This window comes from Fukomys damarensis, unplaced genomic scaffold (genome assembly GCF_012274545.1).
Source record: "Fukomys damarensis isolate Sample0158 unplaced genomic scaffold, DMR_v1.0_HiC HiC_scaffold_22, whole genome shotgun sequence".
Classification (NCBI taxonomy): Eukaryota; Metazoa; Chordata; class Mammalia; order Rodentia; family Bathyergidae; genus Fukomys; species Fukomys damarensis.
In genome coordinates, this window is record NW_022900934.1 from 27,084,113 (window position 1) to 27,098,938 (window position 14,826).

At 40.0% G+C, this 14,826-nt stretch overlaps 1 protein-coding gene across 1 annotated transcript in view; it reads left to right on the forward strand.

Moving 5' to 3' along the window:
- LOC104860350 (natural resistance-associated macrophage protein 2) overlaps positions 1 to 8,756 on the forward strand; it is a 16,236-nt gene extending 7,480 nt beyond the window's left edge. The window contains exons 3-8 of the mRNA XM_033767107.1: positions 26 to 145; positions 1,803 to 1,909; positions 2,349 to 2,419; positions 2,531 to 2,598; positions 4,608 to 4,763; positions 8,474 to 8,756. Of these exons, the coding sequence (XP_033622998.1) occupies positions 26 to 145; positions 1,803 to 1,909; positions 2,349 to 2,419; positions 2,531 to 2,598; positions 4,608 to 4,763; positions 8,474 to 8,482 (531 nt within the window). The 3' untranslated portion in view covers positions 8,483 to 8,756. The remainder of the gene's footprint in view (positions 1 to 25; positions 146 to 1,802; positions 1,910 to 2,348; positions 2,420 to 2,530; positions 2,599 to 4,607; positions 4,764 to 8,473) is intronic.
- Positions 8,757 to 14,826: the final 6,070 nt, after the last annotated feature.

Sequence of the window (14,826 nt, forward strand, 5' to 3'; positions counted from 1 at the left end):
TTATTGGCGGGGGTGTTCTTTTCAGTTGCTCTGGGTCCTTCTGTTGGCCACCATCGTGGGGCTTCTGCTCCAGCGCCTTGCAGCCAGACTGGGAGTGGTCACCGGGCTGCACCTCGCAGAAGTATGTCACCGTCAGTATCCCAAGGTGAGCCATGTGCTGTCCTCTTTGTGTCTCACCCCATCCCGGGAGAATCTGTGTCTGTCCTTGTGTGCCGACCCTACTATATATTGAGACATTGGGGGACTTGGGGTTAGTGGCCCTGAAGTCGGGGAGTACCAAGGGAAATCTCTGCCTCTCACAGGGAGAAATGTAGACAAGTCACAGTGTTTCATAAGGCTTATGATAACAGTGTTGTCCTTGAATTACATTCATTTTTATAACTAGTTTTTAACCATGGATAATTTCATGAATTCTGACTATCAGAACCTACAGTTTAGTCTAAAAATCATAGAGTTTATATAAAAAGGATGCACATTGTGTTTATCTGCAATCACTAAGGAGGTGAGGGGAATTTCTGTCCAGGAGTAGTGATGGAAGTGAAGTGGCTTCCTTCTTTTCCATCATTATTGTACTGCTATAAGTTGTTGTCTCAAGTTTTCTGTCCACCACTAACTGCAGACACTGCTGAAGAAGTCACTCACACTTGCTTATTTTGGGTGCCACTCGACTCCTCAGTCACTTCCATGTATTTCTTATGTGCTTCTTCGCTCATGAGCTCATCTAGTGCTGAAGGGTCACTCGCTGTCATCTTGATCAGCCAGCCATCTTCATAAAAAGGTGGCTGCCAAGCCCTGGATTTTCTGCAAGGGCTTCATTAACTTCAGTTACTTCTCCTCACAGAGGAAATAGAGTTCACTGGCAACTTTCACGTTTTCCAAAGCACCAAACTCATCTTGCTATTTCAGTTTTGCCCCAACTTCAGGTAGACTACAGTAAACAACATCTTCCAAAGCTTCCTGTGCAAAGTTGCCGATTCCTACTGTTCCAGTACCATTTTCTGTTGTCATCCATCCGTATTTCTCTGAATTTATGCACTTTGAGTAGTCCCAGTGCACAGAGACCATGCAGTGCCTCCCCACAGTCACTAGGGCTGAATTGGGCCAGGCTACATGAAGTTTTTTTTAATCTCTGAAGGATGTGATTGTGTGTGATTTTCTGTTGATCCATCCGTATTTCTCTGAATTTATGCACTTTGAGTAGTCCCAGTGCACAGAGACCATGCAGTGCCTCCCCACAGTCACTAGGGCTGAATTGGGCCAGGCTACATGAAGTTTTTTTTAATCTCTGAAGGGGATATTTTCCTTCGACTGGGTATTGAACTTGGGACCTTACGTTTGAGAGGCAGGTGGTGGCACCACTGAACTAAATCCCCGGCCCTCCCTGTTTATTTTTTCACCTCAGCTATGATCAGGATAGATGTTTTCATTTGCAGTCATATCCCCATCTCTGTTGATATAACTATTTTTCCCAAAAGGTATAGGGCTGATTTTAGGAAAGAAATTAAGAGGAAGTTCGTAAATGGAAATTCCATTCCTTTCTTGATTGGGAAGGAAGGAAAAAACAGTAAGATCAGTTGCCATGCTCACTTTGGTGTTCATAGGTCCCACTATGTGGAAGGACGTGTTCCTTCTTCCTTTGGGGGCCACATGCAGTGAGTGCCAATGGGGACCAAGTTCGGGGCCAGGTCTAGAGGCTTACAAAGGACTGTCTGTGAGTCTGCCAAAATGAGAATTCCAAACGACAGAGGAAATGTTTAGAAATGAACAATCAGAACCACATCTTTCCGCTCTTTTCTCTGTAGGTCCCACGAATCATCCTGTGGCTGATGGTGGAGTTGGCTATCATTGGCTCAGATATGCAGGAAGTCATTGGCTCAGCCATTGCCATCAATCTCCTGTCTGTAGGAAGGTGAGGGGGTTGTCAGTGTTTTGCTGGATTTCAAAGAAAGATTCAGCTGAATATTATTTCTTCTTTGGAGCTTTTTAGGGACTACCTCCCTCTCCACTAGCCCATGTCTCTGCATCTTCCATATCTGTAGTTTCACGTGCATAAGACTACAATAGCATGTGTGGCAGCTTCTATTATATTTATTTAATTATGTGTTTATCCCAGTAGATAGTGAGCTCCTTGATGATAAGATCCATGTTTTTCAGCTTTGTATGCTAAATGTCTGACATAGCACACGCTGAATCAAGGTTTGAATGATTATATTTAAGTTGTTATTATGATCCTCAGGGACTGACTTCCCAAGGGTTCTTCTCTAAGGGTTCTGTATCAGCAGAGCAGTTGGGAAGGGGGTGCTGTTTTTCAATGTTACCTTTAATCTGCATTTCCATCTCTAACCTAGGGTTCCTCTCTGGGGTGGAGTCCTCATCACCATTGCAGATACATTTGTATTTCTCTTTTTGGACAAATATGGTAAGGAGAGTGGGAAGGGGCAGGACAGTCAGTGGACCCACTTGGCTTTCCTTCACGTGGCTGCTGGAGAAGCCTGCCTTCTATAAGCTCACTGCTGCGTTTCCTCTTTAGGCTTGCGGAAGCTGGAAGCATTTTTTGGCTTTCTCATCACTGTCATGGCCCTCACATTTGGATATGAGGCAAGTGTTACTGGCTGTTCATTAGCTTTTTACAGTAGGATTATTTGTTTTGTTTTGAGCCTTTCATCGTAAAAAAGATAGCAGTAGTCATGCTGGGAGGCTGAGGCAGGAGGCTCATCAGTTTGAATCCACCCTGGGTGACTTAGCAAGACCGTGTCAAAATTAAAAATTAAAAAATGACTGGGGTTGTAGCTTAATGAGGAGGCCCTAGGTTCAATCCCCAATACTTGGGAGAGGGTAGGGAAGACAGCAGTAGTGCTAGAATGGTTTAATTTTATTACACTTATCAACAAAAAGCCAACTCAGCTCTGGGCTGATCTTGAAGGAATATAATCTCCAGCAACAATTAGTGTATTTGAAGGCCTACAAAGACTTTTAGGTCAAAAATGACTAGACACTCTGGTGGTGCTTTCCAGTCTATATGCCCGAGTCCCAGAATGGCCATTAGAACAACAGAACAGTTTGGAGAAGTCTAGGTAGATTGCAGGGTTATTTTTGCCTGTAATCTTAGGGTGGTTCTGTTTTCTCAGTTATTCTTGGATGCTAACTTAAAATGTTTAAAAGGTTTTGCTTATCCTGATTTGTATTAATTATAGCTTGAATTTTCCCTGTATTAAAACAATTGATAAATTATAAATGATAAATCAACATTCCCTGGTTTGTTTCCCAACCTAAACACTCCTAAGAATTAGTACCACTATTTGTAATAATAACACCTTCATGTGTCCAGGAATCATTTAATGTCTGCTTATTGGCCTGGCTAAACTTTAAAAACTATGTCTAATTCTGTGATTAGATTCTGCAGGCTGGCCCTAGGCTTCCAAGAGAAATGCTGAACCAGGAAAAAGTATATAAAAATTTTTATGAATGAGTCTTTGATACAAGTGAGAAACATAAATCATTTATTTTATGAACTTTTTTTTCGTTGTTTATTTGTACATTTTGGGTAATGCAGTATGATGATATTCATCATTTGGGAATTTGTACCTTCATAATAATACATCTTGGTTCTTATTTTTTCCCCCATCCTCTTGCCCTCCTGTCAACCCCTCCACTTCTTAACGTTGTTTCCTGTTTTTCTTTTTCTCATATTTATTCCTTCCTCTTCTTTCCTTTCCCCTACACCTCCTACTTCCCCTTTGAAGCCTTTTCCTATTTCACATTATCTGTTATACATTTTGATAAGTGATTTTTCTGATGAGCAGAGGTTACTAGAGAAATATAAGTGTGGACAATCAAGAATTGATTCTCTATATTAGGAGTTAATGTGAAGCTAGTTACAATAAGACCTTTAGTATCCATTTCATTTTTTTAGAATAATAATTTCATTGACCCTATATCAAAATAAAAAATAAAGGGCTGGGAATGTAGCAGAGTATGAAGGCCCTGGGTTTAATCCCTAGCACCCAAAAGAAAGAGGAAGAAGCTGGGCATGGTGGCTCATGCCTGTAATCCCAGCCCTCGGGAGGCTGAGGCAGGAGGATCGCTGTGAATTCGAGACCAGCCTGGGCTAAATAGTGAGTTCCAAGTCAGTCTCAACTACATAGTGAGACCCTGTCTCGAAAAACAAACAAACAAAAAAAGGAAGAAAAGGAAAGAAGGAAAGAGAGAAATATTTAGATAGTCCTGAATTTTCTGACTCCTAGGAGCCAGCCTTTCAGTTGCTTATTATTTATTTATTTTGTGCTAGGGTTTGAAACTCTGGCCCTTGCACACACCAGGCAAATGCTTACCACTGAACTGTAGCCCAGCACTGTTACTGTTTTAAGGAGGCAGGCTGTCGCTATTTTACCAGAGCTAACCTTGAATTCCTAAGCTGAAGTCCTCCTGCAAAAGTCTCCCAATATCTGGTACTACAGCTGTGTGCTAGTGCAGCCGACTTTACTTGTAGGTGGATTTTGTGGGAGAAAAGCTGGTGGGGAATAAACAAGTCCTATGGTTCCTTTGTGATGTGTTCGTCCCCCATCTCAAGTTCATTAAAGGCTAATAGTTGCTCTGTTGGTATGTAGTATATTACAGTGAAACCCAACCAGAGCCAGGTACTCAAGGGCATGTTCGTGCCATCCTGTTCTGGCTGTCACACCCCACAGATTGAACAGGCTGTGGGCATCGTGGGAGCTGTCATCATGCCACACAACATGTATCTACATTCTGCCTTAGTCAAGGTGAGTAAGGCCCTTAACTCCGTGACAACCTGGATAGTTCATGGCATCCTCTTTCCCTTTAGTTGCCAGGGATACAGCTATAGCTTTGCAACACTTAGAGCCCTGAAGGAACAAGATTATTTTCTAAGGCAATATTTATAAACTTCACATGCTTATTCTGTATTTTTAGTCACTAAATTCATCAGGGATTACCAACCCCTCCCAGGTACGCTTGGGCTAACATTCTTCATAAAAGGTCTGAAAGCGTACTAAGTCTCTTATTCTTAAATCTGAAAATTCTGAGTGGTCTTGTACAAGTCCAGAGTGGGGTTGGGGATTTAGCTCCCTGGTGCTGCCACCTACCTCACAAACACAACGTCCTGAGTTCAATCCCCGGTACTAAAAAGAAAAAAAAAAAGTAAAGGAGCCCAACCAAGCCTCACCAGGGAATCTTATACTGGGCAATTTCAGAGACTCACTCATATAAATAGGGTTCTATGCCCTTAGGACAGAAATCAGCTTGCTTTTTAGGTCAGTGCTTGTTCCATCCATAATACTGAGAGTTCAGCAGTCAGTCACTGGGGACTGTCACATGGGGCATGTGCCATGTTGTCCAAGGGTATGGATTTAATTACTTACTGAACTAGGATTTAGGTGAGTGTCGGATCTCTTACATTGTGTCTAGTCAGCTGTTTACCCTCTTAATCTCTTAGTTGACTCCAAAGTCCTGAACTGTCCCTGGAAACTTGCTCCAACTAGTCAGAAAAATGACTGTTTCTATTATTTCTAGTCTAGACAGGTAAACCGGGCCAATAAGCGGGAAGTTCAAGAGGCCAATATCTGTATTTCTTTTTTTAAAAAACAGTTAAAAATGTGCAAAGGAAATCAAAGACTGTCAGTCTTGGTTCTATTCTTACCCTGAGTCAATCAACTATGAACTAGGAATAGAGCAGCACAGTATATAAATGCTGCTTCTAGGGAGTAGGGCAGTCGCTGTAAACCAGAAAACACTAAGAGCTGCCTCCCACAGACTTATTTAACAAACATGTGCTGAGTTCCCGTGTTGACCCAGAGATACCACTGGAGAAACCAGAGCAAACAAGCAGAGTCTCCAGCCTGCTCTAGCTCCTCTGATTTAATCCACTAAGTGCCTTAGTCATAACTGAGCTGACAAATCAAAGCTGGGGATTTAGCTCAGAGGTGCTGCCACTTGCCTCGCAAGCACAAGGATCCGAGTTTGATCCCTGGTACCAAAAAAAAAAAAAAAAGGTCACAAATGGTGAATCGAATATTTAACTCCTGCCTTGCTCCAACATTAAAAAGGAGAAGTGAAAAAGACCTTGCTCTTTACTTCCTGTCTTATACTTCCCCCCAGGATGAAAACTATGGATACATAGATGTGTTCTGGAAACACTTTTTTTTTTCCAATACCAAGGGTCAAACTCAGGACCTTGCACTTGCAAGGTAAGTGCGGTGCCACTGATTTAAACCCCTGGCCAGAGGAAACATTGTTACCAAAAAGAATCAGAGAAAACACATACACTGACTAATGCAGAGACCTGCCCTGGCTGCACCTCACTGCCCATGGCCTGAGGCCACAAAGAGGCCAATAAAGGCTGGAACTCAAGAACACCACACCAGACCCAAGGCTCCCTCTCCAGCACTCAGCCACGAAGCTCCTTTTTCCTATCTTTGCCAGCCTTGTGCTTCAGTACCAGGTGAATACAGGTAATGTGGACATCTGTGTTTAAGAGGGGTGGGTATGAAGAAGCAGGGATTTGGTTGCTCAGAAAGACAGGAACACAGAGATGTTGAAAGATGAGATTCCCAAACAGATGGCTGAAGAGCTGGCCTCTGTCATGCACCGTCTCAATGCATCCCCTTTGGCCTCAACCCCTATATCCTGTCAGACAGAGACACCCAGGGGAGGCAGGGTACTTTTGGTATACTCAGAAACTATACAAGAGGGCCGGGGATTTAGCTCTGTGGGGCTACCACCTGCCTCACAATTACAAGGGCCTGAGTTCGATCCCTGGTACAAACAAAAAAAGAAAACAACTGTACAAGTTACGATGCTGCCTTCCTGCCCTATATGTAACCCTGAGACCTAGCCCAGCTCTACCTCATTTCAGCTGTACTTCTAAACTATTGGTTAAAGCAAAGCTCCTAGTTAGTTTTCACCTTAGTGTAGGAAAGTGAAAGTCCTTGCCTTTATGCTCAAAACATTTTCTCTTACCATTTACCAAACAGGTCTGTCTTATTCATTTTAGCTTTCAGATTTTTACTCTTATTCCTTGTCTCAGCCTTTGTCTTCCTGGAAACCCCCAAACTACCACAGGGGAAGCTAGGGATGCACATGGCGAAAGACTGCACCAGAAGATGGTCCTTTGTTTTCCAAAAGGAAGGGAAAAGCATGTTTCATAATGCCAGATCACCCAGATATTTGGAATAGTTAGCAGAGAGGCCCGGAAGGAAAATAAAGAGTGTCAAAGATGCTTCCAGTGTTTTTATCTTGGGAGCCTAGAAAAATAGTACCACAGCAGATACGATAAATTTGCTTAACCACTTTTAGCTTCAAAATCCACATTAGTATAATAGGGTTAACCTAGGTAGCTGCTTCCCATACTAAAATGGTGTGCATTCAGTAAGAATGTCCTTTGAAAATTATCTGATGTTCCATAAGTCACTTCTAATTTATGCAAAATCAGTTGTTAAGACAGAGAGAGAGAGAGAGAGAGAGAGAGATTTTCATTCAGGGAAAATGGTGACACATTTGGATAGAAAATAATCCATCAGATAAAGATAAATGACTAAGCTTAGTGAAAAGTTTAAAACTATAGATAACACTATGTGGGAGTGATCTTGACGGAGATGAGGTCAAGGATATGATAACAGCTAAGATCTCGGAGGGACAGAGTGTGCTGAGAGGCTGAAGTTGCCCCAGGAACCACATGTCCAGCGATGGTCAAAGATACAAAGGTCAAGGACCACTGCATTTGGAAAGAAGGCAGCATTTCTAAAAATCCCCTCGCTTATCTTTGTTTATGGATTAATTTCATTTACCAGTTCCCATCTGTTTTGCTGCAAACCTCAAGACTTCATTCTTTCTGGTTTTACAGAAAGACAAATACAGCAAATTCTCTCTCATATGTGGAAGTTTAAAAAAATAAAGTCAAGCTGAATATAGAACAGTGATTACTAAAGATTGGGAAAGCAGTGTGGGAGGATAAAGAAAATCTGGATTTGATCAGTGCATGCATGTATTAAAATATCACAGTGGCCCTCATTAAAATAGATGATTAATATGTGTTAATAAAAATATTTTTAAATACTTTCTTGGATTAATTTATGGCAGATTTACTCTCATTTGGTATTTCCTAGGATCATAGGGATGGGATAGACAGTACGTAGGTGTCAAAGGTGCTAAGTTGGAGGTCAAAAAATGCTATTCTGAAAGCAAATATTTGGATTCCCTATTCATCTTTTCCTCTTTGTCTCCTTAGATTTTTTTAAAATTACTCAAGGCAGGGAGACTAAACAAAAGTTTTTGGATTCCAAAGATGTAGAGAGACTCTCTAGGCCTGCCCAGTCGCTTACACCAATATCCCTAAACACTACACTTAAAGTTAACAAATTTTCTCTTACTCTATTCATCTCTCCCAGCAGTTTTAACATCATCTCAAGATGTAACCTTTTCCCAGTGTTTTTTTTTTCCTCTCTTCCTTATGCAGAATTTTTAGTAAGGAAAAAATGTTTAAATGGTTTTGGGAGATGCAAGGACCAATGCAATGCAGATGAAAAGGATATACAGAAATGCAAGAAGAAAAAATGTTGCATTGGACCAAGAGTGATCCGGTTGATAGATATCTACCTGCAGAAACAAATACCCCATGTACCTACTGAAGACATTATAGAAATGCTAATCAACAAGAATTTTAGTATTGCAATGGAAAGAAACTATATTTTACCTGTTCTCACCAAAAGTATTGGCCCTTCCCCCGATATCGACTCTGACATCATCCCAAAGGACAACCCTATGAACTCTGCCACCAACAGCAACTGGGGACCAGTACATACCCCACACACCATCTGTTCTACCAAAAGTGACACCAAGCAATGCAGAGATTCTGCCAACACCTCCACACCACCACCACCACCGCCCTAGAGACTGTCATTGCCGCTGATGGAGCTGGAAGAAGCGGATGGATAGTGATGTGACTCTTTCCCTTAAAGTAGCAAGTTCCTCTCTATTTCCATACTCCATAAAATAAGGCATGCAACTATCTCTTCTGTCATCAGTTATTCAAAAAATACTGTTTAAACACCTATGACTTGTGTAATGTTATCAGTGTCACAGGAGACTCAGAGTAGGCAGAGCCAGAGGGATGTAATTTTACGTGGAAATGCCCAGGAGAGTGAGCACTGGGAACAGTGACAAGAGCATTGAGTTTGGCCCACGGATGGCCTTAATCAGGACTTCTGTAACCAGCACTTATAGCTTTCATATATAGTGCTTTTCCTGAGAAATAGGAAAAAATTTTGGTGGTGGTGGTACTGGGGATTGAATCCACGGAGTACTGGGCTACACCTGCAGCCCTTTTCACTTAATTTTAAGACAGTGTCTCACTAAGCTGCCCAGGCTGGCCTCGAACTTGTGATCCTCCTGTCCCAGCTTCCCAAGTAGCAAGGATTACAGGCAGGGAACCATGCCCAGTGACACATTTTTTTAAATCATAGATGTTGGAGAAAGGACTTATCCATAAAAGAGAAAGTAGAGAAAACAGAAGCAAGTGAAATTAATTTTAAACTATTTTGTTTAATGCAATATATCTAAAACATTATTTTATCAACATATGATTAATACAAAATTATTCATGTGATATTTTATTCTTTTTTGAACTAAATCTTTGGGGTTTCATATGGGTATTACATTTCCATTTGTACTGGTCACAAGTGTCAAGTACTTGCATGTGGCTAAGGGAAACCACATCATATTAGATAATATAAGGTTAGAGAGTTTTGAGGGCATAACTAGCAATAGGACTGTTAAACAAAATGACGATACTAACGGAGAAGATAACTACATTTCTTAGGGCTGTGGTATCGAATTTGAATGCCGAAATTCAAATCTGACATCTCTTGGCTAGCTTCTGAATTCTGACACTTTTTAGCTGTGACTTTAAACAAATCACTTATCTATACATGATTATCAATTTATTCATCTATAAAATGGAGATACCATATAACTATACACGGTATATACTAGTATATGCTATAGAATATAGTATATAGAAGTGTATATAGTGTATACATATACACTATATTACATGCTATATAATATAAATGCACATATAAGCATACATAGTGTGTGTGTGTGTGTATATATATATGCTACACAGTGTATATATACATATATATATATGTATATATCATACTCCAGAAATGACAAAGAGCACATCACACTACATGCTATATAATATAAATGCACATATAAGCATACATAGTGTGTGTGTGTGTATATATATATGCTACATAGTGTATATATACATATATATATATGTATATATCATACTCCAGAAATGACAAAGAGCACATCACCCTTCCTTAATTGCTTAAGTGATAATGACGTAGACCTCTATTCCACTTTTTTAACAGCTTTATTGAGGCAGAATTGATGTACAAAGAATAGCACATGTTCAATATCCATATGGTGATTAGGGTGGAGTGTCAACTTGACTGGCTTCGGAATCCACCAGGGGATTGGCAGGACTTACTCCTGGGTGTGTCTGGGCAGGTCACAGAGGCAAGACATTGGGGTCTGTTCCCTCACGCCTCCCTCTCTGGCACTGTTCTCCTGCTCTGCTTTCTAACCATCATGAACTAAGCATCTTTGATCCATCACATCATTATACCATAATGTTTCTGCCTTGCACCCATCTCACTATGGAATGAATTATCTGAAACTGTGAGCCAAATTAAACCTCTGCTCCTTGAAGTTGTAGGCATTGAGTATTGTGCCCAAGCAGCAGAAAAGCTGACTAATACAGTGTCTGTACCTGACCTTGTGGTTTTAAAGTCTTTGGGATTGGTTTGCAGGAAGAGTTTGGAAGGCTTTGGAGGTGTTAACTAGAGAAGCCTTAGAATGGTGTAAGCAGAACCAAAAGGGTAATTCTGGTTGGCACTCAGCAAACCAGAATGCTATTAGGAATATAGGCAGTAAAGATCTGGATCCGGAAGTTTCCACTTGGAAGAGAACTTCTTGGTAGTTATAATAGAGGCTATGAACATTATATTCTGGTAAATAACTTGTCTTCACTTTACCCAGGTCCTAAGACTTTGTATGAGGCTGAATTTAAAAGTAATAGACTAACTAATCTGTCATAGGAAATTTTAAGATAGTCCAATATTCAGGCTGTAACATGAGTTGTGCAGGCTGCTTTTAACCAGATTTATAGTGAGGATTAGAGGCAAAATTATGCAGAGTATAAAAATTTGAAAAACTGAAGTTTTGGCCAGAAGCCAGCATGTATAAAGTTGGAGATGAAGGAGATGTGGTTCCGAAAGAGGTTAGCACCATTAAGAAGAAATCAAATACTTTGTACAGAAACACAAAGAAAGATATCTCGAGGGCATCTCAGGAAGCAGCAAGAACCTATCATTAAATACGCAAAGTGAAAAATATCAGCCTTTTATTTAAGAGCTCCTGGGCCCCCTGCTCAAGAATGGCTGCCTAGGGAATTGGTTCCCTGAGATTCTTTTCATTGTGTTTAGCCATCCGGGCACTCAGAGGACACTGCAGCCATAGTCCAAGGAGGCCTGGCCACTCCCTGTACTGGTGGCAGATGTTGATGTTATCCACATAATGCTGATTTTACAGATACGCAAAATGCAAGAGTTGTGAGATTAGGGAGTCTTTCACTTGGATTTCAAAAGAAAAAACAAAGCATGAGAGGTCAGACAATGTGCCTCTGAGAGAGCTATGGGTGAATCTGAGAATGAAGCAAAGGTAAGATGGAGACCCCAGGAAGTGAGAGTTGCCAAGAACACGGAAAATCTGCTGAAGAAGCTGCAGGCCACAAGCATAGCAGGCCTAAGATAAAAGCCATAGGGATAGAGCCACTCACACCTTCTAGACTGCATACTTTAGTACCATGTGCCCTGTTATGCCAGGAAAGGAGTTATAGGACTTAATGTTTGCCCTGCTGAGTTTCAGTCCTGCTTTGGTCATGTTCTTCTCTATCCTCTTCTTTCTCCCTTTGGAAATAGGAATGTTTACCCTTTTCCATTGCACCTTGAGATTATGTAACTTGTTTTTAATTTTTATAGGTGTTCACAACTATCCTGAATCATTTTTATTTTTTCTTTTATTTTTTAATAAATTTTATTGTATTTATCCATTTCTCCACTCAATCCCCTTCTGCTCTCTATGTACAAAAAGCTTTGTTCCCATTTTTTCCTATGTTCATTTTTTTTCTTGTCCCTTCCTTCCTTTCTCCCTCCCTCTTCCCTTGTTCCCCTTCCCATTTGAACATTTTCTTCCCATTTCCCAATATCTATTATACATTTTAGTCCTTATTTCCACTTTAGGCTTCTCACACCAGAGAAACAGAATTTAAACGTGTGTCTGACTCATTTCACTTAGGAGTATGGTCTCACTATCCATCCATTTTGCTATAAATATCTGAAGCTCATCCTTCTTTGTAGCAGAGTAGTGTTCCACTGTATAAAAAACACATCTTTATCCACTTGTTAGTCAGTGGGCATTTGGGCTGTTTCTAAGACTTAGCTATTACACATTGCACTGCTGTGAACATGGGTGTGCATATATCACTGTGGTACGATGCTTTTGATTCTTTCAGGAAGATACCAAGAAGAGGTATAGCTGGACCAAATGGAACCTCTAGCTTTAGGTTTTTGAGAAAACTCCACGGTGATTTCCACAGTGGTTGCCTCAGTCTACACTCCCACCAACAGTGGAGAAGGGTTTCTTGCTCCCCATAGCCCCTCCAGCATTTATTTTTGGTTGATTTCTCTTTTCTTTTTCATTTTTTATTGAGTTTATTGGTACATTTTAGGTATCATGTAAAGGTACAAATTCCCAATGATGAATGTCATCATATTTACTGATTGATTTCTTGATATCCATTCTTTCTGGAGTGAGATGGAATCTCAGCCTTGTTTTAATTTGCATTTCACTAATGATCAGTGGTGTTAAATATTTTTTTCATACATTCGTATATTTCCAATTCTTCATCTGAGAAGTGTCTATTTCAGATGCACATTTTTATTGGGTTTTTTAATAGGGGGGGGTCTAATTTTTTTGGTACTTTTATATTCTAGATAATAGTCCTTTATCTAAATAGCTGGTAAAATTTTTTCCCATATTGTGGGTTGTCTCTTCACACTGTGAAGAAGCTTTTTAATAAGATGGGGTCTTAGTTGTTGATTCTTTGTAATATTTTCCAGACAGTCTGGGTTTTGATAATGAAGTCTTTGTCTGCTCTGTGTCATCAAGCATTCTACCTATTCTCTCTTCCAGCAGATTCAGTGTTTTATTTTAATATTTAGATCTTTAAAAAGGTGTGAAGGGGAAGTGGGAGGGGCAGGGGAGAAGAAAGAAAGGAAGGGAATTAATATGAGAAAAAGAAAAAATGGAAACAAAGTCTTTGTGGATAGAGGGTGTGGAGGGATTGAAGCAAAGATACAAATTTCCAATTATGAATGTCATTGTATTATATACCTAAATTTTCTAACAAAGTTAATTTTTAAAAATATTTATATCTTTGATACATTTTGATTTTAGGTTAGTGCACGGTGAGAGATATGGATCTAGATTTAATTTTTAGCATGTAGAAAGCCAATTTTTCCAGCACCATCTATTAAAGAAGCTATTTTTCTTCCAGTGAAGGTGTTTGGTCTCTTTGTCAGAGATAAGGTGGCTTAGCATGAGTGGAGTTGTTTCTGTGTCCTCTAGCCTGATCCATTGATCCTCAGGTCTGTTCCTTTGCCAGTACGATGCTGTTTTTATCACAGCAGCTTTGTAGTATGACTTAAAGCCAAGAATTGTGATAGCCCCTGCTTTGCTTTTGTTGCCTGGAATTACCTCTCCTGGTTCCAAATGAATTTTAGAACTGTTTTTTTTTTTTCTAATTCTCTGAGATATACTGTTGAGGTTTTGGTTTAGATTACATTGAATCTGTATAACAATTTTGGAAGTATGGTCATTTTCACTGTATTGGTTCTTCCTATCCTAGAACAAGGATATCTTTCAATTTTCTGATATCCTCCTCAATCTCTTTTTTCAGACTACTGTAGTTTTAAATGTGAAAGGCTTTTACTTCCTTCATTACATTGATTCCTAAGTATTTCATTTTGGGGAAGGGATTGTTTCTCTGAGAGAGACAGACAGAGAGAGAGTCTGTTATTCATGTACAGGAAGTTGACTTTGTATCTAGCTACACTGAATTTGGTTTTCAAATCTAAAAGTCTTCTGGTAGAGTTTTTGGTGTCTTCTATGTAAACTATCATGTAATCCACAAATAATGATAATTTAACTTTTTCCTTTCCTATCCTTATTCCTTTTATTCCTTTCTCTTGTCTAATTTCTCTGGCTAAGGTTTCCAGACCTATATTGAAAATGAGTGGTGGAATCAGAAGAGATCTAGAATAGCAAAAGCAACTCTAAGCAACAGAGACATGGCAGGGGGTATCACAATTCCCAACTTGAAACTATACTACAAAGCCACTGTGATTAAAAACAGCATGGCACTGGCAATGAAACAGACCTGAGGATCAGTAGCACAGGTTAGAAGTTGCAGAAGCAACTGCTGACATACTCAGCCACCTCATCTTTGACAAAGGAGCCAGCCATCCTCACTGGAGGAAAGATAGCCTCTTCAATAAATGATGTTGGAAAACTGGATTTCAACTTGTCAAAGATTAAAACTAGACATGTATCTTTCACCAGGCACTAAATTAAAATCCAAGGGGATTAATGATATAAATATTAAAACAGAAACACTAAATTTGCTGGAAGATGAGTTAGGTAGAAGACATGAAGATAGCAGCATAGGAAAAGATTTTA